Below are 21,740 nucleotides of genomic sequence, written 5' to 3' on the forward strand. Positions count from 1 at the left end.
CTTGGGCACCGTTGCTACTTTTTTCTTTGGTACGCGTACTGCAAGCTTACAAGTAACCAACCTAATTCCATTTGAAACGTGGATTTAGGATAATGGACTAAATTACTATAAGATTTATAATGTAATCTCATTTTCACTTCCTAAAATTAAGCACATTAGTCAACAATTTGAGCCTCGCATGATTCTGGTTACTGCAACTTTATTTATTTAACTCCAAGTTACACGAACAAATGTAAAATTTAAATAGTCAAAATACTTATGCTATCATAGTGATGTGTGATGAATAAATTGTATTAGTCGATTATTTATATAGAAAAAAGACTTTGTTAACAATCACCCCTAATCACTATTAATAAAAGTGTAATATTTTTATTGGGGTGCTTAAAGGGTAATATAATTCTAAAACTTTTCTTTACCATAAGATATTTTATGTCATATATCGGCATGTAATTCGCAAATTCATGGAAAGTTATGTACATGAACTTGATGATTTGTTCCATCTATAAAAAAGAGAAAAAGCTAAAAGAATAAAAACTTTAATTGACTACAACAATTTAACTCTTCTTTTAAATTACTACACGTGGATTTTAGTTTACGCGTACAAATGATATTGACATAATAAATATCTAAAAGGGATAGAAATTCTTCGACTAATTCATAGATTCCAATTAATTTACATCACAACTTATTTTTCCTCCCATCTTTTCCAAATCAACCAACAAATGTGACACTACACAAATTCAAAAATCAAGACTAAGTGCACTTTCAGACCTCCAATGTCTTGCTTTCTCAAATCCATTGGTATAGTTTTCAAAATCATCAATTGTTTGGTCAATCTCTTCTTGAGTGTTCATCACAAAGGGTCCAAATTGCACCACAGGTTCACCCAATGGTTCCCCTCCAACCAAAATGAACCTAAGCACCTTAGGAGATTTGTTCCATGCTTCTAGGCCATCCCCAGAACCAAGAAGTAGTATATGGTGAGATGTCACAGGTTGAGATTTTTTGTTCCCAAAAACACCCTCTCCTTCCAATATGTACACAAAAGCATTCCAAGATTTTGGTATAGGTTGTTGCAAGTGTGCCCCAGGTTTAAGGGAAAAATCCAAATACATGGTTGGTGTCCTTGTGTAGATTGCTGACTTTACTCCAAGAGCTTCCCCTGCTATAACCCTAACTTTTATACCATCTACCATAGTTTCAGCTATGTCCTTGCTCAACATTTCTTGGTACCTTGGCTCAATCCTAACATAAAAGTAGTACAATGTTAGGAAAATTAGAAGGTAAAAAAAAAAATTGAGAATTCTGTTACATTTTGATCAGTAGAAATTATAACTACGATAACATAATTCAAACAGTTATAGTTGATTAATCTTTAATTATTATATGATATTTTATTATCATTTAAAAATTATATGACATGATAACAATAACCCTGTGTAATTACAAAATAATAATGTTTTATAATACATATTAACTGAAAATAACAGTTACTTATTTCTAATTATTGTTCCTAACATATAAAGAGATATTAAACCAAAGTTTAGCGTGTGAATTAAGAAACTACTTTACCAATTTAGCTTAAACTTGAAGGTAGACAATAATTGTTCCTTAAAGGATGTCAAATACTTCCAAGAAAACACCAATGAAAAAGTTGAATTAATTTATAGTGGGGTCATGAAGAAGAAGACAAATTTTGAAAGTAGCATAGGCAACATTTTATTGTTGCCCTTATTATTATTATTGAATTTTCCATCATCAGGATGGGATATATGGGTGTGAGAGGCACATTCTTTATGCTGGCCCTTTTGCTCTCTTGCATCTTTTGATGCCCTATTCAAGAGCACTTGTAGGAAATGGTACATGATGATGGCGAATCATGAGAAAAAAAGTCACATGTGAATGTGAGGAAGGCGTATCTTATTTCAGAAAGTTTAAAAAGATTTGACTGTTTCTTAGTGAAGAGTGGAGTTCCTTTTTGTCTCATTGATATTAATTCGGTGATGAGCATTATCCAAAACGATCCCCCAAACCAATGATGATGATCTTCAGTGACGCAAAAAGTACGTCATCAAATAAGTGCAATAAGTATTTAATTAAGTTGTTTACAGTTTATGGTTTTTTATAATCAAAAACTACTTAACCAAGTTGTTTACTGAAATGTGATAGAAGAATTGTGCACTTACATTTTATTTTTTGAAGCTAGGTTTATCCAGAGTTGGAGACCCTTTTGGGTTCCTTGAGCTGCAGGCATTTCTGAGTGAACTATCCCTCTCCCTGCAGTCATCCATTGCAAGTCACCAGCTTCAATTGTCCCCTTATGTCCTTCAAAATCTTCATGCGTTACAGCTCCCTAAAAGTTCCATTCAGGTGAAGTTACCACATCACCCACAAAAATATGTGATCAATATGGCATGGACACGACTTTAGATACATTACACTCAATATGGTAGTTGGCCTTCTAGAAATATAAAACAAGATATCAACATGTGGGGTCACTCTTGTCTTTGTCCTTGTGCTTATAACCAACTACTATTGCCAATTAGGACACAATTTAATGGTTTGGTTTTAGTGGCCCTAATCAAAATCACCATACGAATCCTAAAGTTATTTAAAAATTCAAGAAATCTTAATAAGTTATCCATGGGGAGCAATATCATGGTTTGGTTTTAGTGGCCCTAATCAAAATCACCATAAGAGTCCTAAAGTTAGTTAAAAATTCAAAAAATCTTAATAAATTGTCTATGGGTCAGCAATATCAAGAGAGTTTAATTCAACTGATTAAATAAGAAGTGTGAGGATTGTAAATTTTCTTGATATTAAATTCCATTCTAATAAATTAAAAAGAGTCACACTTATTTATTGAATATACTTAGAGTTATACTCATAAATTTATACATCCTAAATTAGACGATTCACATCCTTTTAAGTGCTAAACCTGAAAAATGTGAACACATCTAAATAGTCTAATAACAAATTATTAATTTGTGACTTGTTTTTTGCCACTTCACTGGCACACAGATTAACACCATATTAAGTTGATACACTAACAAACTATGAGCTAATATAGAATAAAGAAATCATAAAGATAAATAGTATTTTGTTCACTTTTAATTTTCTTTTTTCAATTATGTTGATTTGCATAATGGCCATTATATTATTACCTTTGACTTTATAACACGGATTGAAAAAAAAAAAATTATAACAAGGTTTATCAAATGTTTGAAAACACTCAAAACAGTATTATAATAATGAGCAAAGAAAGAAAAACCAATGAACTGAAAGTCTGAAACAATAAAAATTTGCTGTACCTGCAACATGTATGTGACCGTCTCAAAGCCTGTTAAAAAGAAAAATGAAAAAACAGCAGAATGAGTCAGAAGCTAAACAAATCAGATCAGTGAAGAACAAAACATAAATGACACAGAAAATCCAATTGACGAACCTCTGTGTGGATGATCAGGAAACCCAGCAGGAGCAGTGACTGCAATATTTCAAAATTTAACATTCTTAGAAAAAAGCAAAACAACATTGACCTTCATATTTTTATTCATAATCCAAGATAGAAAACAGAGAAAAATCCAGAGATGCCCACCTGAGAATTCATCCAAGACAAGGAAGGGATCAAAGTACTTGAGCTCAAATCTGAACATAACCACATAATAAAAATCAATATTCAAAAAGTTCAATTTTCAAAAGGGTTCCTTCCAAAACATGCAATGCAACACACACATAAAGATAATCTAAAATTCTACAGCGTTCAATCTAAGAATCAAAATTAATTTTTCTCAAGCAAAATCTCAACTATGCATAATGGCAAAAGATTAAGTGTGGTATATATCAATCTCTCTTACCTCCCTATGCTTCTTCTAACAACTGCCCCAACACCTTCATGTTGAGGTCTGGCCAAGAACTTTCTGGCCACAAGACGAGGTTCGTTAATGTAACTGCAAATATCTTGGTCCGGCATTTTGTGCAAAAGAGAGAAAAGTTGTAGAATATATGATGGAAATGTGAGGAGCAAGACAAAGATTGTTTAAGGTATATATAGGAAAGTGGGGGTGTGGCGTGTGAGAGTTAGAGGCATAGGTTCACTCTTGGAAAGTCAAAACTCAAAAAACGTAGAGGTGTTGGCTGCCAATGAAGACCCACATCGGAGCTCCAGGTTGTTTTCTTTCTTATATTCCCATGAACGTCAGCATAACGTACTCATGATGTCTCTTGTGTTATAGCCATAGCCTTCCGAATGAATTCATATATCTTTCTCGTTACATGACTTCCACCTGTCATTTTGAATTCTTTGTTTTCTATTCAAACCAAAGTTAAAGCTCATAAATGTTCAATAAAATCAGAAAAATAAAATAAATATCTTTGATCCTAGCTGGACATGTTCCTCTGCATCACTTGACATCACCCACGTTTCATCACAATCGGTTAATTCCAGTGTTGGCTTCTTTTAACAACTTTCTACTTTTTTACAATCTCTTGTGTTTGTCTATTTACTTTTGAGTTGGGTATTCTTCTTTTCTGTTTTTCATTTGTAGTTTTATCCATTGTCCTTTTACTGCTGACATCTACTAAAAATATTCTCATGAAATATAAATCACTTGGTTTCACTATAGATAAGCTTACGTTTGACTGACACCAAATAACAACAAGAAAAAGGAAAAAGAAATATCATTATTAGTTGGTTTAATGATTACATTGTTATTTGTTATGTTGAGAAATCATGAATTTAATTAAGTAATTTTTCATATCTTCGGTACTAAACAATATTTGGAGATATATGAAATGATTCAATTATATTTAAAGATGAGTTGTGAATAAGATTTGTTCTATTTATTATAAGAGGAATGACTTTTATCATATAAAAGTATTCTTAAAAAAAATTGATGCATCTTATTTCAAGAAAGAAAAGGAAATAAGATAACAAGTAATAAAAGACTAAACTACCTTTATAGAAAGAAAAGAATATGAGAAGACAAAAAAAAATTATTATTTAACATCTTATATTAGTTATATATAAACCAGAATCTCCAATTAAAAGGACCTAATCTAAATGTACTCTAAAAATAAGTTAGAGGAACCTTATTCTTCTGCGTGCCATGTTATAAACATGCACAAAACAGTCCTCAATCCACATCTACTCTTAATTTTTCTTATATCTTTATTTTCTAATCAATCTCTTTTATTTAGGGATTAAGAATATGTTTGGATATAAATCTAGAAAGACTTTTAAGAATTTATCTACTAAAAAATATACTTTATTTTCAATAAATAAAAAAAAGTTGTTAAAAATTCTTTTAAATTGTATTCAAACATGCTCTAGATTAAATATAATCATCACATATAAGAACTAAAATGGCTACCTTATTTTTCCTTTTATATGTTATCCGAGTATATTATACTGTTACCACTCTACAATAAGATGAACTGAATTAAAGACAATTTTGCATTTAATTAAAAGTAATTTTTATATGATCAAGTTGAAAATAAATGTCATGTATGAGGATCGAAATCATAATTTAAACCAAGAAATATTTATGAGTAGAGAATAATATGAATTTTTTTATTAAAAAAAGTCTTAAAATTACACAACGGAAAGAATAAAAATAAAAATAATAATCATGAGAAAGTTACATGGATAGTCTCATGAAATTTTTTTTGTTTGTGAATAAAAATTCTAAGCATTTTGCAGCAACACACATTGAGAGGAAAAAATAGTTCATTTCATCATGTTGAGAGGTCTAAATATTGATATAAAATTGTTAATGCCGTTAGAAAAACATATTTATGAGGTCTAAGGATTTTTATTTGGCTTTTTTGCTTGAAAGACTCAAATTATGTTTTGAGAAAATAAATGATTGCCTTTGGTTACTTAATTATGATCTTGTGGAAGTTTTAAATCATGTTTTAAATGCTAATTAGTTTGTGGTGAAGGATTTCACATCTCATAAGTGAATTTATAGACGCAATTTTGTGTGGTGATATAAACATTATTGTGGCAAAAGCATGATAACAAATAATGTGTGAGTCACATCTTTCATCATCAATCGGTCAGCAGTTATGTGGGAGAAATTAATGAAAAGGTTGAACTGAAAAAGTATGGAAACTAGGAAATTGAAATTGGAATAAAACCAGAATTAACTATAAAGTTTAGCTTAATTAACTATAAAGTTTACACTAAAACATTTGTCCGGAGTGATTAATTTCTTAAACGAATATCTCTTTTTCAAGAGACTAGTATGTAACTTTTGACAATTGCACTCCTCAATATATATAATATTTATTGTTATTCTTTAATTAAAATTAATGTTTCATATCTTTAATGTATAATTATGATATTAGATTAGTACGTAATTTTTTTTGAGAAATTTATATAAAATTGATGGATATTTCATATTAATAATATTTTCATTAAAAATTTTGGAATAAAGAAGAAATAGATGAAATAATTTAGACTTTTATAAATTGAGAGTCTAAGTTACTTCTCAAATATAATTTTTCAACTGAACTTAATTATTTACCAGAAATATATCTTTTCTAAAGTATAATATAATTTTTTAAAAGTTTGAGTTTACGTAAAATCTTATTTAAAATAGATTATAAACGAAACTACTTCTATATTACATTAAGATATAAATAAGGTTCCACATTAATAAAATAAGAGAAAAAATAACAATTTAAGAAGTTAAGTCTCTTATTTGAGGGTAAGATTGTTGAGATATAAATAAAGTCTCACATTAATAAAATAAGAGAAAAAATAATAACTTATAAAATACACGCATAGTTTAATAATTGAGAGACCTTGGTGATAACTAAAAACAAAATAAAACTCCAAATCCTCTAGATATAAATATTCACTCAAACAAATTCTCAAAAATAATCTATAAATTTTGTACAATAGTATAGGCTTACATAATAATGATATACTTAAATAGGCTAATCTGTATATTGAGCTTAAAAAAACTATTTAAATGATCTAAAATTTAATTATTCTAACTACAACTTCAAAAAAAAAAAAAAAAGATTGGCCTATTCCTAACGTGGGTAAAGCTCCCAATTTAGGAATCCATTTTTTTAAAAAGAAAAAAAAAAGTTAGTAATTACTTAATAAATAATATTATCCTGCTGTGAGTAATTAAATAGTTTAGAAAGAAAACAAAAACTCATTCTATTGTGATAGTTTTTGACGTTTTCTTTTTTATTCTAGGCTACTTTTCTGCTTAAAAAATAAGTTATGAAATATAAAGGCTCTAAATAAATTTTAATGAAGAAAACATTTCAGGATAAGTCAATTTTAGGATTTTTTTTTTCTTCTCACCCCCTCTTTATTACAAATTCTAAGATCCAAGAATATATTATCCAATAATTTTTTTAACTCTAAGGTGACCATTCAGGCAAAAAAAATTATTAAATACGTAACTTTTAATTTATTTTTTTGTTTTTTTTGTTTTAACTAGTAGATTTTAAGATTAAAAAATGAAGTCAAATACTATCTACAATTTATCTCTTTTATAAATTTTAAATATTAAAAAAATGATAATTATTTGAATAAAATATTTTTACTAATGCCTCATCTAAGTATTTGATTGAATCCTTTATAGAAGTTGGTCAAATATTCTAAACTGTCTTGTTAGTTTGTTCTTTGCTGTCGTGACAAACTGGTAAGCAGTTGTAAATTGGGTGAATGACATCATTACAACAGAAGCATGACGCATCTTAAATTATCATCCATATTATTACTAAACTTCACATTCTCGTAATAAACTTATATCTAACTATTAGTGATACTGAATTCCACTTTTTTAATGATTTGTTTTTATCGTAAATTTTGACGATAATTTTACCTATTGTCCTAAAATTTCTGAACACAATTCAGACATCAAAATATATATATAATCGAGAAATAATTTACTTTTTCAGAATCTCAATGACAAAATGGTAATTTAAAATAATGAAAAGCGCAAGTATTAGCTATCATTATTTATCATAATTGGCCTAGTTGGGATCAGACACTAACGAGAAGCGCAACAAAAAACAGAAAGTGCAATCTAGGAGTAAGAATTATGAAGCTTGTGCCACCAAAATCATACCCAACTCAAATTCAAAGTGCAATCTAGGAGTAATCCACAAACTTAAATGGGCACATGCTTCTCAAATCCACAATAGTTCGCATAAAAGGAGATGCTGTGATGAATTACTCCACTTGTTTAACATAATCTGCACTTAAAATAGGCCATTATTGCTGTCTGTGTGTAGTGAACCCACTATAGTTGGTCTAGTTGTGAATGATTTGAGTAATCTGCACAAGATTGTTCCAACTTTGATACCGTTGTAAAGATAAAAAAAATAAAGAAAGACATTGTTCTCTTGTGTAAAGTGGGTGTAGGATTGGAACAATTCTGTTGTGCAATATTCTGGATTCTGAGTATGATTTAGAGAAATATCAATAGAGATTGGCACAATTTACTCATTAATAGCATCTGCTATTAATGCCAAATCCTGTATGGTAGTGCCTCGTGAATTTCAAAATCCAACTAAAGATCCACCATTTGTTTAGGATTGTCAAATCGTAGAGACCAACACATTCGTGCCACACATAGTGAGTCAGGTCAAATTTAATTCATTACGTGCATGTACCGTTTAGCTTGTCACACCATTTTGTTAAGGTGCACGTTTATATTATTATGCCAAAAATATTACTTTTTATTATTTCACTTGCATTATTAGATTTAAAATAAAATTTTACTCGAGACAATTTTTTAAAATTACATTGAACTCGATTATTTTTATAAAAAAAACTTAATAGTTCTACAAATTTATTTTGACACTTCTAAACTTTCTAATCAAGCCAACCAAAATTGATTCCTGTTAAATTGGATCAAAATATATTACGTTGATTTTATTCATCTAAAAGTGTTTTACTCATTTTCCACTATCTACAATTTCAACCCCAATACATGTCTTTATAGTCATTGACTTTCAATTAAACTGCAAAGTTTTCAATCACAACCTATCGTAAATAGGGTACCACTATTTATAATTTTTATTTTAATATTATATTGCTCAATGCATTCATACATAACTTTAATAATTTCATCTACACTAATTACTATGAAAAAAAAAATCTGATTTTTTAAAAGAAATGAGTAATGTTTATACTGATACAATAGGACTATTCAGTTGATTTTTTTCATTCATATCCCAGACATGCCAATATTAACATTGTCTCCTACTAGTATGTCATGCCAAATGCACCCACCCCAACAAGTACAAATATAAATATATCTTACAAAAAAAGATACAGAATACACATCTAAAAAGAATTCATAAATATATATACCACGCGGGCTTTTGTCCTCTCACAGTATAAACCCGAGAAGCAATGAGGAACTAAGAATGCACAAGCATTGCTACAACAAATAAGATTGAAAGAATTTGCTCTTTTTTAAGAAAAACAAAAAATGTGGAATGTTCATGCAGAATCTGAAGCCAAAAGCTTCATGCCACCACTCAATCCTAGAAGAGATGGAGAAATTGAGGCTTGAAACCAGCAAAAGCAATCTTTTCTCATTTTTTTTTCAGAGGGAAGTTTAGAGATGATTTAACTCAAAGCACAAGAGAAGAAGCTATAAACAGAGCCAGAGTGGACAAGAAGAGGCAGACAGTGACCTTGGCCTGTGCATTGCCAGGTGGAAGTGCATTGGTTCCAGTGTTTGGGCTCGAAGCAGGGTCTATTTTAGCAACCGGAGGCAAAGGTGGCTCTGCCACTTCAGCTTCTGTTAAAGGTGGGAGTGGAGCCTCAGCTGGAGGCAAGAATTCTTTGGTAATCAGTCCATAAAGACCACCTGGTTGAACAGCTTCCATATAAGTAGGTGTATTATTTCTTCCCAAATTTAAGCATTTGTTCCCTGCAGTAAAATGGAGAACAATTGTTTCAATGATTAATACGAGGCTTAGGGCATGTTCAGATAAAGGCTATTAGGATACAAGTTTATAAGCATTTTTTAGAGTTTCTCTATTGAAAAATACTCTTTATTTTTAGTAAAGAAATTCTCAAGAATGCTTATAGAAAAGTTCTCAAAAACATTTCTAACTTGTATTCAAATAGACTCATAAATTTCTTCAAAAGCACTTTTAGAATAAAAAATATAAGAAAAATTTAAATAAGCTTGTCCATATGTTAAAACTAACTTTTGCATAAATTAAAAAAAAAAAAAAAAAAAAAAACCTTTTGGACAAGCTAATTTTAGCTTATAAAAAAGTTTATTTCATTTTTCCTTTTTATTTTTCTTTTCTATAAGTGTTTTCAAAGAAGTTTACTCAAATAGATCCTTATAAGAGAGTAGACAACGTGGTACACTAGAATTTGCTAGCACTTACTTCTGTATCTGTTAGCAGTTTTAGGGAAGTCTGTGATGATACCATCTATTGGTACTCCCTGAATGAATGAGTTGATCTCAACAGTTGCATCTGAGAAGAAATCCCATGCTTGAGACACAAACTCATTGCTGAATGTTTCTACGAAAACTGAGAGGTTAGCAGCCTTCAGCTTTTTCACAGTGTTCGTAGTGCTTGTCAGGAATTTACTGCTACTAGAAAATACAGAATCCTTGCTCACAATCACAGAACTAGCAAAGCTTTTTATGTCCGTAATAGCTGCATTAGCCGCATCACCAACAGTCTCGTCAATCTTGTAGACAAGCTCATAACTGGTTTTCTCCTTGAACTTCTGCAGTACAGAGCTATTGGTGGATTGAATATAAACCTTTTGGGGTCCTGGTTTATCATAACCTGCTTTGCTCAAAGCACTCATGACTGCATCAATCACATTTAATCCTTGCTTGTCAAGATAGGCTGCATTCTGATAAGAAGAACAACGACAATTTAGATATTAGCATAGAAAAGGTTTAGGGTTCATTTAAACACTAGGAATATGCAATTATTATTCATCTCCATAACCAAATAATTCTTTACTTGGTTGAAATAAATCAGGGCAAAGAGAGTTGGTGAAGAAATGAGTAAAAGATGGTTCTTAGAGTATTACCCTCGTTATATTTAATGTCAAATCCACACATATATGACTTTCGGGCAGGGGAGTCATTTGGTTTCAAAAGAGAGTTGTCAGTGGCACAAATTACAAATAGAACTCTAAAGAGTTAAAAAAAGTATATTTCATCATTTTTGGCATAAGAACTTTATAAGTAATGTATGGTCAACACAAACTACTGAGAAAGGTCTTGTAGCAATCTGATAACAGAAATAATGTATAATAACTTAAGTGACCCTAAGCCATTGTCACAAAAGTTTGCCCTAATTCTTATATAAAAAAATAATATATTCGAATAACAGCCACAACAATGATACCTATACAGAATTAATAGGTATGGAAGAACGCACCTCAACAGTGATTGCAACACCTGATAGAGAAGTCTGATTTTTTGTTAAAGACAAGAAATCTGATAACGTCAACAATTTCCCCTCGTTCTTATATTTTGGATTCCTGAACAATCTGTATTTTGCATAAGGGTTCAATATTGAAGCTGCAGAGAAAACGCAGAAGAGAAAAATGTCAAATATTTGCCATAAAATCAATAAAAACATCAGGGAGCAAAGTGAAAGGCACCAAAAGATGAGGGAAAATTTTGTCAAGGTAATTTATCAGTTGAGACTTGAGACATTGATTGTCCTATGAAGTGAAGTTGTGAGCTAATTCCCCCATTATTCTCAAAACACAACTTGTTTTCAATGTGCTTATATCTCATTCCAAATTTTGGCTAATTGAAGTACGAGTCAACTAAGCTTTGACAAGTCTGGATTAACTCTATGAAAATACAGAAATGCAGAAGAACATTAGACCTTATTGAATAGCTAACAATTACAGAACTTTCTGACTTACGGGTCAAGCCTTTTATATCAGTCCACGACAAGCTGAATGAAAATATGCCACTGCCAGATTTGATCTCAGGGATACTCATGGCAAGTTTGCTGAAGCTTGATTGGGCGACTAAAGTACTCTCTATAAGATCAATGGAGTTTGAGCAAAATGGTGTTCCTTCCTTGGAAATTTGAACAGGACAGTCAAGAACATCCACACCATCAGATATGGCATTATTATATGCCAAGTCAGTACAAGCAGGATAATCTCCACTTGCTCCATATTTTGAGATAATCAAAGTTTTATCTGAAACATGATAGCAAGTCAACAATTATGCAAGCTATGCGGCCATCAAATGATAAAAATCATACAATCAAACAACTAGAAATTGCTAAAGAACAAGATGAGAATACATGTTTGATGTTCCAAAATGAAAACCAAGTGTACCTGTTTTTGTAGCATTGTTGCCTAGGTGAGCAAAGCAACCTGCATCATAAAAAGATAACCCAATGTATACTTAAATAGAGAAAACAAGAATTGTAAACACAAACATACAGACATGTTCTGAGGTTAAAATTTATAAGCAAGTTATAAGTTAGAACCCACAAACAACTAATATCAAGTACACGCTTATGTCTCATGTTTATGTGATGTAAAAGCATTTTAAAATTAAGGAAGAAAATTCTAGTTAGGATAGCTAATAAGCATTCAATGCCTAGAAGACAAAAAATGCTATGTGCTTTCAAGCAGTAAGGAAACTGAACACCATGATGAAAACTTTTACTATAGTTGCTAAAAGAGTATATAGCTGGACCCCATCTGATCTGCCTAAAGGAGCCTGCCCTAAGCTGAATTCAGTTGAAGGTGGAAGCATGAAAAGCAGGAGGTGGTGAGGGATTGGCTAAAAGATTGTATTTTTAATAAGTTTATTCATGCACTTGTAGTTGTAATAGCATTCGGACATGAAATCCTTTAGTAGAAGTAAACATAAATCACATTAGTATCTTTCATTGATCAAGGATTTTATAACTATCTTAGTGGCATCCTCACGCAAAGTGCAAACATCTCTTTACCTAGATTGCATAGTAAGGATAAATTCTCTTACAAATATATCAGTACCGGATGATTGATCACCAAAGTCCAGGATTATTTGGCATGTTGATTTGCACGAAAAAATCATAGCTTTCGATAGATTAAAATAATTTAACTCACAGGATGAGAATTGAGGATTTAACCCCTAAAGTTTAAACAAAACCATCCATGGTCACTCAAAATTTGAAAAAAGCATGCAAATACAAGCACATTTACGGGTCATTCACTCAAATTTAAAAAGTTGTAAATGTTTACAAAATCAAATAACTTATTATTGGTAAGTTACATGATAACTTCTGATTTTATTTCTCCAATTCTGTTGTTTTAAGAAATTCTCAAATAATTAGAATGTTTACATAAAACAAATATTTTGTATTCCCTTAAAACTCTTCCATCCAAACATACCCTAACTAAACAAGATTTTGATCAATTCAAATGCTCTCTATTTGTGGCAGGCTATTCTGACAACATGGAGGAACAATAAATAAAAAATTACTTACCTATAGCTTCAAATGCGGTTACGGGAAAATCAGACAGCACACCATCAACAGAGAAGTCACCATTGTCTATGAATTGGAGGTACTCGGCAAGAGGATCATAACTGTAATTAAAGCTAGCTGGAACATCATTCACAAAATCTGATGCAAAAACTTCCAGCCCCACTTTATGTGCATCCGAGACCAAAGATGTATGTGGTTGTAGATAAAGAGTTGCATCAACAGGCCATATATATCGCCTTGGAACAAGAATTCCAGAGGCAAATGTCTTGATAGATGTAAGATTCTTTAAAAGCGAACCATAAGTCTGATTGGTTGATGGATCTATGTCACTCTGTTCCATAAACCTGAAGATCAGTTTTGTTGTTTTTGGGTTGAAGCGTGATGCTATACTTTTCAGAAAACCAGCCTCAGGTGATGAGATATAACTGAAAACCAATCTTCTAGAAGCTGAAAGCACAGTGTTTCTCATACTCAAATTGTGCTGTGCGTAGAAATTATCATGCTTTAAAATAACAGAGAAAACAATAGTTAGTTCTAAAACAAACTAGGAGATTGAATCAAGACAATTGATTATTATGCATTCATTCCATTTACCTGAATATTCAACCATATTCCTTTTGGTTTTTGGTTTAATGTACCTAAATCATCAATAGTAAGAATTGGAAAACTGTTTCCATCGAACAGGTTGGAACGAGAGTATACTCCCTGAGTTACTGTCCAGAAACAAGAAACTGTCAGCAACTACACAAAAGAAAAAACTACAAAGCTCATTTGCTGAGAAAGAGAAAAGTTCAATAAAAATCCTGCATTAGTAGCCAGACCTTAAATCAACAACACACATACAGAAGAAAAGAACCACTTACAGTGTGTTTGGGAGAGATAATCTCTCATTTCAGGTGTTTTTTGAAAGAAAAAAAAAAGTTGTTTGCAAAAAAAAAAAAAACTGTTTGTTTGCAACAATTTAAATTTATAAACAGCTAATTATATGAAGCTAAAAATTTGAAGTTTATAATTATTTCTGAACAGCTATTTTTTTTACTTTTAAGCTCATGTATATCTTAAAATCACTTTTCAGTAAACTTAAACAAATCCTTTTGATTATAATCAATTATAACAATAATTGTATGAGTTTCACAACTTTTGGAAACGCACTTAGTCCATCAAATACTGAAAGTCACAACAATAAAACAAGATGTTTGAAACAAGCTAAACTCACAGACAACATTGGAAAGGTCCTTGCGGGTGTAATCCAGAGAAAAATAGCCACGAACGGCTACACCATTGACCACGTAGCTTTTGGTTTGGTTTGGGAAAGTGGATGCAATGTAAGTAGAATTCGCAAGGTTGATATCAGGAAGACAAATCCCAACTCCATCCTTGGTCAATTGCACATCACACGACACATACACATCAGGTCCACTCGTAATCACTGCCAAATTATAGGCACCATCACTTGAATCCGGAAATATCCCCGAAAATCCACCACGCGCCACAACCACCGGTGCAACTCCTGCAAAACACAACCACACCACCACTAAGTTCCAAAACTCAAAAACCACACCAATCTTTGAAATCATAATCAAGACTCGGTGATTAGCCTTCAAAATTTGTCGAATCAGCAAACATTCCATTCAACTAAAAACAAACAAGTATTAGCAGATTAAGGTCGCGGAACGCTCCTAAGCACCGAATCTATCATCCATAAACTAACTAACTAACAAAAGCTCATGCAACGAAAACGCACAGATCGTGCAGTTGGAAGCTGATAAACATCACAGGTTAGTTATTATTGGATAAGCAAAGTGTTTGTGAATAGAAAGAGAAGCTAAGATTGTAGTGAAAAAAAGAGACATTACAATGAGTGAGGCATAGAAGGCGTACCGTTGAGTGTGTTCCACACAGATCTCTGAGCAGAGACGAGAGCAAGGAGGAAGTGGAGAAGAAGAAGAAGAAGAAGAGGAAGAGCGAGTGGAGAATAAAGAGCGCGTGGGTTCCACATCCCGGCAACCTTAGCAGTGTTGAACCCAACCAAACCGAACCACCTTAGAGAGAGAGAGAGACAGAGTGAGAAATGAGGTTCTAATTTAAGTGGGAAGAGGAACCTTTTCGGAGCTCATTCTAGTACTACTGCTTCCCTTTCCATCTTTTCGCTCTTTTAATTCATTCTTCTGTCTATTATTTATTAATCAGAAAAGAGTTAATCATTTATATATTACTAGTACTAGTAATTAATTATATTTTTTAATTATATTATCTTATTATAAATATTTATTTTTAACAGTGACATAACATAATTAAAAGATATAATTAGTTGTCAGTATAAAATTTTATATTGACTGTGTATAGGTGATTAATTTATTAAAAAATATATAGATAAATAAATAAATATGTATATATTTAATATAATATAATCTCAAGCGTGTAGTTCAGCAATAAGGGTTGATTCACGTTTAAGCAAGATCAAGAGTTCGAATCCTGCCTTATATATGCAGTCGCGTTAAATCTTGAGGCCAAACGATGTCTCTCTCATAACGAGAAGATTAGTCACTGCTATCAGCCCTGGATATTCCAAAAACGAACAAAAAAAATATAATATTTACACTAATAAAGACATTAATAAATAAATTTTACGTAATAATATTTGACAAATTTTTAATAAAATTTAAATATAAAAATTAAAATAACTTTATAAAATTATAAAAATAAAAATTAAATTTAAATTTAAAAAGAGAAAACAGAGAGATATTTAAGGCATAAATAAATATAGAGGGAAGTGGACAAGCTGGCTTGAGCTATGCCGCGGTTTTGACTGATGTAGGAGGCAGTGAGGTGTGGGGTCCACAACGTGGTTGTCAAAAGTCTGGCAGGAGACACGTGGAGCGTTGTGATTGGTGATGAGGAAACGCGCAAAACATGAAGGTTGCGAAAGTGGGAGAGGGACAACGTGGGAAAGTGATTTGATGGTGTTGTAATGGAACAACAAAACCGGACGGTCATCGAACCGGTTAAGGTATTGGGTCAGTGGGTCAAAGGTTGAACCGGTGGGTCACTGGTTGAACCGCATGACTCGATTTTTATTTATTTTTATTAAAAAATATTCATATTAAATATATTTATACTTATAAATTTTAATAAATTCATATCTTATTTTAAATTTAAATTCTTTTATCTTATTTAAAATTATTTTTATTTTTATTTTGTAAAAAAATATATAAAAAAATTACATGTTAAACGGTATATTAATACAAATTAAAAATATAAATAATATATACATATATAATATGCTTGCAATTAATATCACAAAATAATATATGTAATATTTACATAGATATTGAATTATTAAATATATAATTTAAAATTAATAATATATTATAAAAGTTATTTAAGTTGTATATATTGCAAACAAATATATTAGAACAAGTAGTCATTGTTATATTTAATAAGACTCCTTGCTTTTTCATTAAGAGATTCAATTTTCATTATTATTTTTGTGATTTATGGTCCCTTAAAAAATTTAAAAAAAAAAAAAAAAAAAAAGTGGTTGAACCGGTTTGACCCACCGGTTCACCGGTTGAACCGGAAAATTGACCGGTTCAATCCGGTTTGAAACGGGTCGACTGCATAACCGATCCAACTTCATATTCGAACCGGCTGGACCACCGGTTCCCGGTCCGACCGGTCCGACTGGCCGGGTCGGTCCGGGTTTTAAAACACTGACAAGAACCATTCTCACTTGCCACCTCACAAACTCACAAATGGATCTACCAAAATTACATCAACACCACTTCAAATATAATTATATTACGTTCCTAAACTATCATAATTAATTATCAATACCACTTCAAATAATCCTTTAATTTTCTATTTAATATATACATAATTAAAATTATTATTAATGAGAGATATGTTTACTTCAAAAATAAGTCTATTTATATTTATTTCATTTAATAATTCATGTTTTACATCAAAATCATTTGATATTTTATTTTATTAATTTATATTTAAAAATAATTATAAAAACATTTTATATATCAATTTAAATTAATAAAACAAAATATTAAATAATTTTTAAATCTTTTTAAAATTTACATATTTAATCTATATATTAAAAATTTTAAATTCAATGATTAAATTATAAATTTAATATAAAATATAAATTATTAAATAAAATAAATCTAGATAAATTTATTTTAAGTAAACGATTTATTATCAAAGTAATCACACTCTTTCATTTGATCATTTCTTTATTATTATTTTTTAAAACAACAAAAAACAAGTATCTCATTGTCTTTAATGTATATCATACCATTATAAAAAGAGACACACTTTTAAATTTCACGGTATCTCTCATTTAATGTACATCATACCATTATAACCATGTTTTGTTTTCTTTACGTTTCTTTTTTCTCCTCTCAAAACAGGTCGCTCACTTTTTTTTTTTAAGTTTTAAAAAATTAGATACAAAATGCTTATTTTTTCCTAATTTGTATTTTATATAATTAATAAATGTGATACTACTTTTCGTATCTAGTTTTTATTTATTTATGAACATTATTACCGCAATACACTTATTTTTTATTTACTTTTTTATTCTTTCTTTTACTGCTTTTTTTTAAACCAACTAAGATTACTCTTCAACTTTTTTTTTCTTTTTGGTTGTAACTGCTTATTTTAGTTTTAAATAAATATATAAAGACACAAATAACCTATTTTTCCCCACTAATCATAAAAGGGTTAATAGATCTCTTTGTTTAAAGTTAAGAAAATGTTATTTTAAAAAAGTATATAGGAGTTGTTTAAAAAAAAAAAGTAAAAGCTGTTTTTTCCTTCTTAAAATAAAATTTAAATAATATATAAAAATATAAAATTATTTGAAAAATTCAGACACGTAGATCAATGATGTGTTTAGACCAGTGTTAATAAAATTAATTTTAGTTAAAATTTATTTTTAAGTGATGTAACATTTAATTTGGATTTGGATTTGGATGTTTTAAATTATAAAGGTTAGTTAATAGTAAAATTTAGTATAATTCTTTATGCTTATAAAAGCTACTTATATAATGGTTAATGGTTTAAATTGTGAACCTTTATTTTGAAGTTAGATAAAATTAGATTTTTTTTAAATAATTTTTTCATTTATATAAACAGACAATTTTTCTTTTAGTTCTTAAAGAATACAATTTTGTCCTTGAAAATTTTAGTCTTTGTTATTAGATTGACTGTTAAAAATTTAATGAAAAAAGTTTTAAAAATTTATAAACTAAAATGAAAATAATTAAAATTTTAAAAGACCAAAATGAAAATCAATAAAATTAAAATAATTAAAGTAAAATAACTTTATTTCATAAGAACCAAGTTTTTGTTCAAGCCAAATTTAAACCTTTAAAATACAATAAAATGTACCTAATATATATGTGTGTAGACATGCATTTGACTAGTATTTCGGCTTTTTGACCAAAGTGGAGTTGTTTTAAAAGTTTATTACGTAAATGGGGTTGTTTTGAAACTATTTACGCCTTTGGGGCTGTTTATAACGGTGTCGCTATGGGCCATAGCGACACCGGTGACACGTGGCATTTTTTTTACTTCAGGGAAGCCATGAAAGTCATATAGATAAAGTCGCTACAGCCCATAGCGTCACTAAACGGCTTAAATAAAGTCGCTATAGCCCATAACGCCACCAAACGGCTTAAAAAAAATAAATTCAAATGTAAAAAAAAATTAAGTTAATAATTTAAATTAAAAAAAAAAATAGTGGCGCTATGGCCTATAGCGACACAGTGTCGCTATAGGCCAAAGCGCCACTGTGATAAATAATAAAGTACATATTTAATTCGTGATAAAATAATCTAAAGGAAAAAAATATATATAAAGAAAAGAAATTACACAAAAAATAAGTTTATAAATAGAAATTAATATTTAATTTGTAATATAAAATAAATAAATTTTAAAAATAATTAAGTAAATAATTCAAATAAAAAAAAATAGTGGCGCTATAGATATGTATAAAATAAACAAATTATAGAAATAATAAATTTATAAATATATATTTATATGAAATTGATAATATAATTTACTAGAATGTTGAGTATATAATAATTTTTAACAGATATATTTTATTTAAAAAAACGGGCAAAAAATAAGTGAAGGAAAAAAATGTAGAAAAACAAAAATGAAAAAGAAAAACTGGTAGAATAAATCTGGAGAAAAAAAGAGACCCAATAACCCAAAAAAATGAAAAAAAAAAAAAAAAAAAAGCTAGTGTCGCTATGGGCCACAGCGACACAGTGTCACTGTAGCCCACAGCGACACCAGCCTTTTTTTTTATTTTTTTTTTTAATTTTCGTTTTTTTTTCTACTTAAAGTCGCTATGGGCTATAGCGACAGAAAGTCGCTGTAGCCCATAGCGACTCCAGCCTTATTTTTTTTTTTAGTTTTTCATTTTTTTTACCTCAGTTTTTTTTTTAAATTTTTTTTGTGTTTTTCGGTTATTGGGTCATTTTTTTCTCCAGATTTATTCTACCAGTTTTTTTTTTAAAAAAATTTTGTAATTCATTTTCTTTTGTTTTTCTACAGTTTTTTTCCTTCACTTATTTTTTGCCCAGTTTTTTTTTTTAAAATTTACATATAAAAAATTATTAATAAACTTAAATAACAAATTTTCTTTAAACTACACAATTAATTATTTTTAATTAAATTTATTAACAAATTAATGATATTATATTAATTTTCTTTATTTACTTATTTTTGCCACAATTTTTTTAAAATTTAACATATTATAATATAATTTTATTTTAATTATTTAGTTTCTGTACTTTTAATTTTAAATATAAAAACGCAAAATTAAAAATAAAATATCATTATTACACAGTGTCGCTATAGGTCATAGCACCACTTAAAAAAAACATTAAATAATAAAGGAAAAAAATATATATACACAAACCTAATTACAGAAAAATTAAGTTTACAATTACAATATTATTTAACTGCTAATATAAAAACAAACCAATGGTAAAATAAAATAAGTAAATAATTAAAAAAAAAAAACAAATTAAATAGTGTCGTTGTGGCCTATAGCGACACTGTGTCGCTGTGGCCTATAGCGACACTGTGTCGCTGTGGCCTATAGCGACACTGTGTCGCTGTGGCTAGGGATGGCAAATATACCCGTACCCGTGGGTAATACCCGAACCCGTCCCGACTTTGACGGGGAATACCCGGTTTGACCGGGTACGGGTACGGGTACGGGTAAAACCCGATATATTGAATCGGGTACGGGTACGGGTACGGGTATGTACTTACCCGCCCCGTACCCGTACCCGTACCCGTCCCCGTTCTCATTTTTAATTTAATATTCACATTTAATTTAATTATATTAAAAAAAATTAATATTTTTTTACGTATGATTATTTATTATAATGCGAGATAAAAAAATAACCTAATTATAATTATAATATAATAAATAAAAAATTAAAAATATTTTTAAAAAAAAAAATATTGACGGGTACGGGTACGGATACGGGTATACCCGATACCCGACGGGGACGGGGATGGGGATGAAAATCCATACCCGACGGGTATGGGGACGGGGATGGGGATGAGTTTTACTTGCGGGGACGGGGACGGGTATCATGAAACCCGTACCCGCCCCGCCCCGTTGCCATCCCTAGCTGTGGCCTATAGCGACATTGTGTCGCTATAGGCCATAGCGCCACTTAAAAAATAAATAAATGCATTATTAAATTTGTCATAAAATAATAAACGAAAAAAATATATATACATAAAACTAATAAGAGAAAAATTAACTTTATAATTACAAATTAACATTTTTAACTGGTATTATAAAAATAATTTTAAAATAAAAGAAAATAATAACTAAAAAAAAAAACAAATTAGTAGTGTCGCTATAGTCTATAGCGACACGGTGTCGCTATAGGCCATAGCGCCACTTGTTGAATAATTATATATATTTTTTATGATTACGTTTTTAAATAAATATTTTTTATTTTTATAAATATATAAGTTCACTTCATTATTTTTAAATTTAGAAATTATTTTACTTTTTTTGTTTTTTTTCTTAAATGGTGTCGCTATGGGCTACACCATTTTTAATGGCGCACAAACTGTGTCGCCTCAGCCCATAGCGACACTGTTTTGGCTCATTCGAGCCCACCCCACACAAAAAAAAAAAAAAACCACGTGGCATTAGTGTCGCTATGGCCCATAGCGACACCGTTGTAAATAGCCCTAAAGGCGTAAATAGTTTT

General features: G+C 30.0%; 2 protein-coding genes across 2 annotated transcripts; both read right to left on the reverse strand.

Moving 5' to 3' along the window:
• Window positions 1–520: 520 nt before the first annotated feature.
• LOC109806616 (pirin-like protein) lies at window positions 521–4,136 on the reverse strand. The gene is made up of 6 exons (XM_020369076.3): window positions 3,855–4,136; window positions 3,596–3,645; window positions 3,446–3,484; window positions 3,312–3,340; window positions 2,187–2,353; window positions 521–1,245 (listed from the first exon to the last, which is right to left on the reverse strand). Exons 1-6 carry the CDS (start codon window positions 3,968–3,970, stop codon window positions 741–743), a joined length of 906 nt encoding a protein of 301 aa, XP_020224665.1. The 5' UTR covers window positions 3,971–4,136; the 3' UTR covers window positions 521–740.
• A 5,176-nt stretch (window positions 4,137–9,312) lies between these two features.
• LOC109805621 (glycerophosphodiester phosphodiesterase GDPDL3) lies at window positions 9,313–15,628 on the reverse strand. Its single transcript, XM_020367782.3, has 9 exons — window positions 15,355–15,628; window positions 14,690–14,983; window positions 14,068–14,186; window positions 13,474–13,975; window positions 12,329–12,367; window positions 11,903–12,187; window positions 11,404–11,546; window positions 10,387–10,867; window positions 9,313–9,914 (listed from the first exon to the last, which is right to left on the reverse strand). Exons 1-9 carry the CDS (start codon window positions 15,470–15,472, stop codon window positions 9,613–9,615), a joined length of 2,283 nt encoding a protein of 760 aa, XP_020223371.1. The 5' UTR covers window positions 15,473–15,628; the 3' UTR covers window positions 9,313–9,612.
• Between the last annotated feature and the right edge of the window lie 6,112 nt (window positions 15,629–21,740).

Source organism: Cajanus cajan, chromosome 9 (genome assembly GCF_000230855.2).
Source record: "Cajanus cajan strain Asha chromosome 9, NIPB_CcT2T_4, whole genome shotgun sequence".
NCBI lineage: Eukaryota > Viridiplantae > Streptophyta > Magnoliopsida > Fabales > Fabaceae > Cajanus > Cajanus cajan.

Excerpts from the sequence above, each read along its gene's own strand:
- LOC109805621 (XM_020367782.3), bottom strand. The coding sequence starts at position 15,472 with ATGTGGAACCCACGCGCTCTTTATTCTCCACTCGCTCTTCCTCTTCTT. Across the intron at positions 14,187-14,689 it reads GGACCTTTCCAATGTTGTCT|TAACTCAGGGAGTATACTCT; the intron begins GTGAGTTTAGCT and ends GTTTCTGGACAG. Across the intron at positions 9,915-10,386 it reads AACTGCTAACAGATACAGAA|GGAACAAATGCTTAAATTTG; the intron begins GTAAGTGCTAGC and ends ATTTTACTGCAG.
- LOC109806616 (XM_020369076.3), bottom strand. The coding sequence starts at position 3,970 with ATGCCGGACCAAGATATTTGCAGTTACATTAACGAACCTCGTCTTGTG. Across the intron at positions 3,485-3,595 it reads TGTCTTGGATGAATTCTCAG|TCACTGCTCCTGCTGGGTTT; the intron begins GTGGGCATCTCT and ends GAAATATTGCAG. Across the intron at positions 3,341-3,445 it reads TCCTGATCATCCACACAGAG|GCTTTGAGACGGTCACATAC; the intron begins GTTCGTCAATTG and ends TCTTTTTAACAG.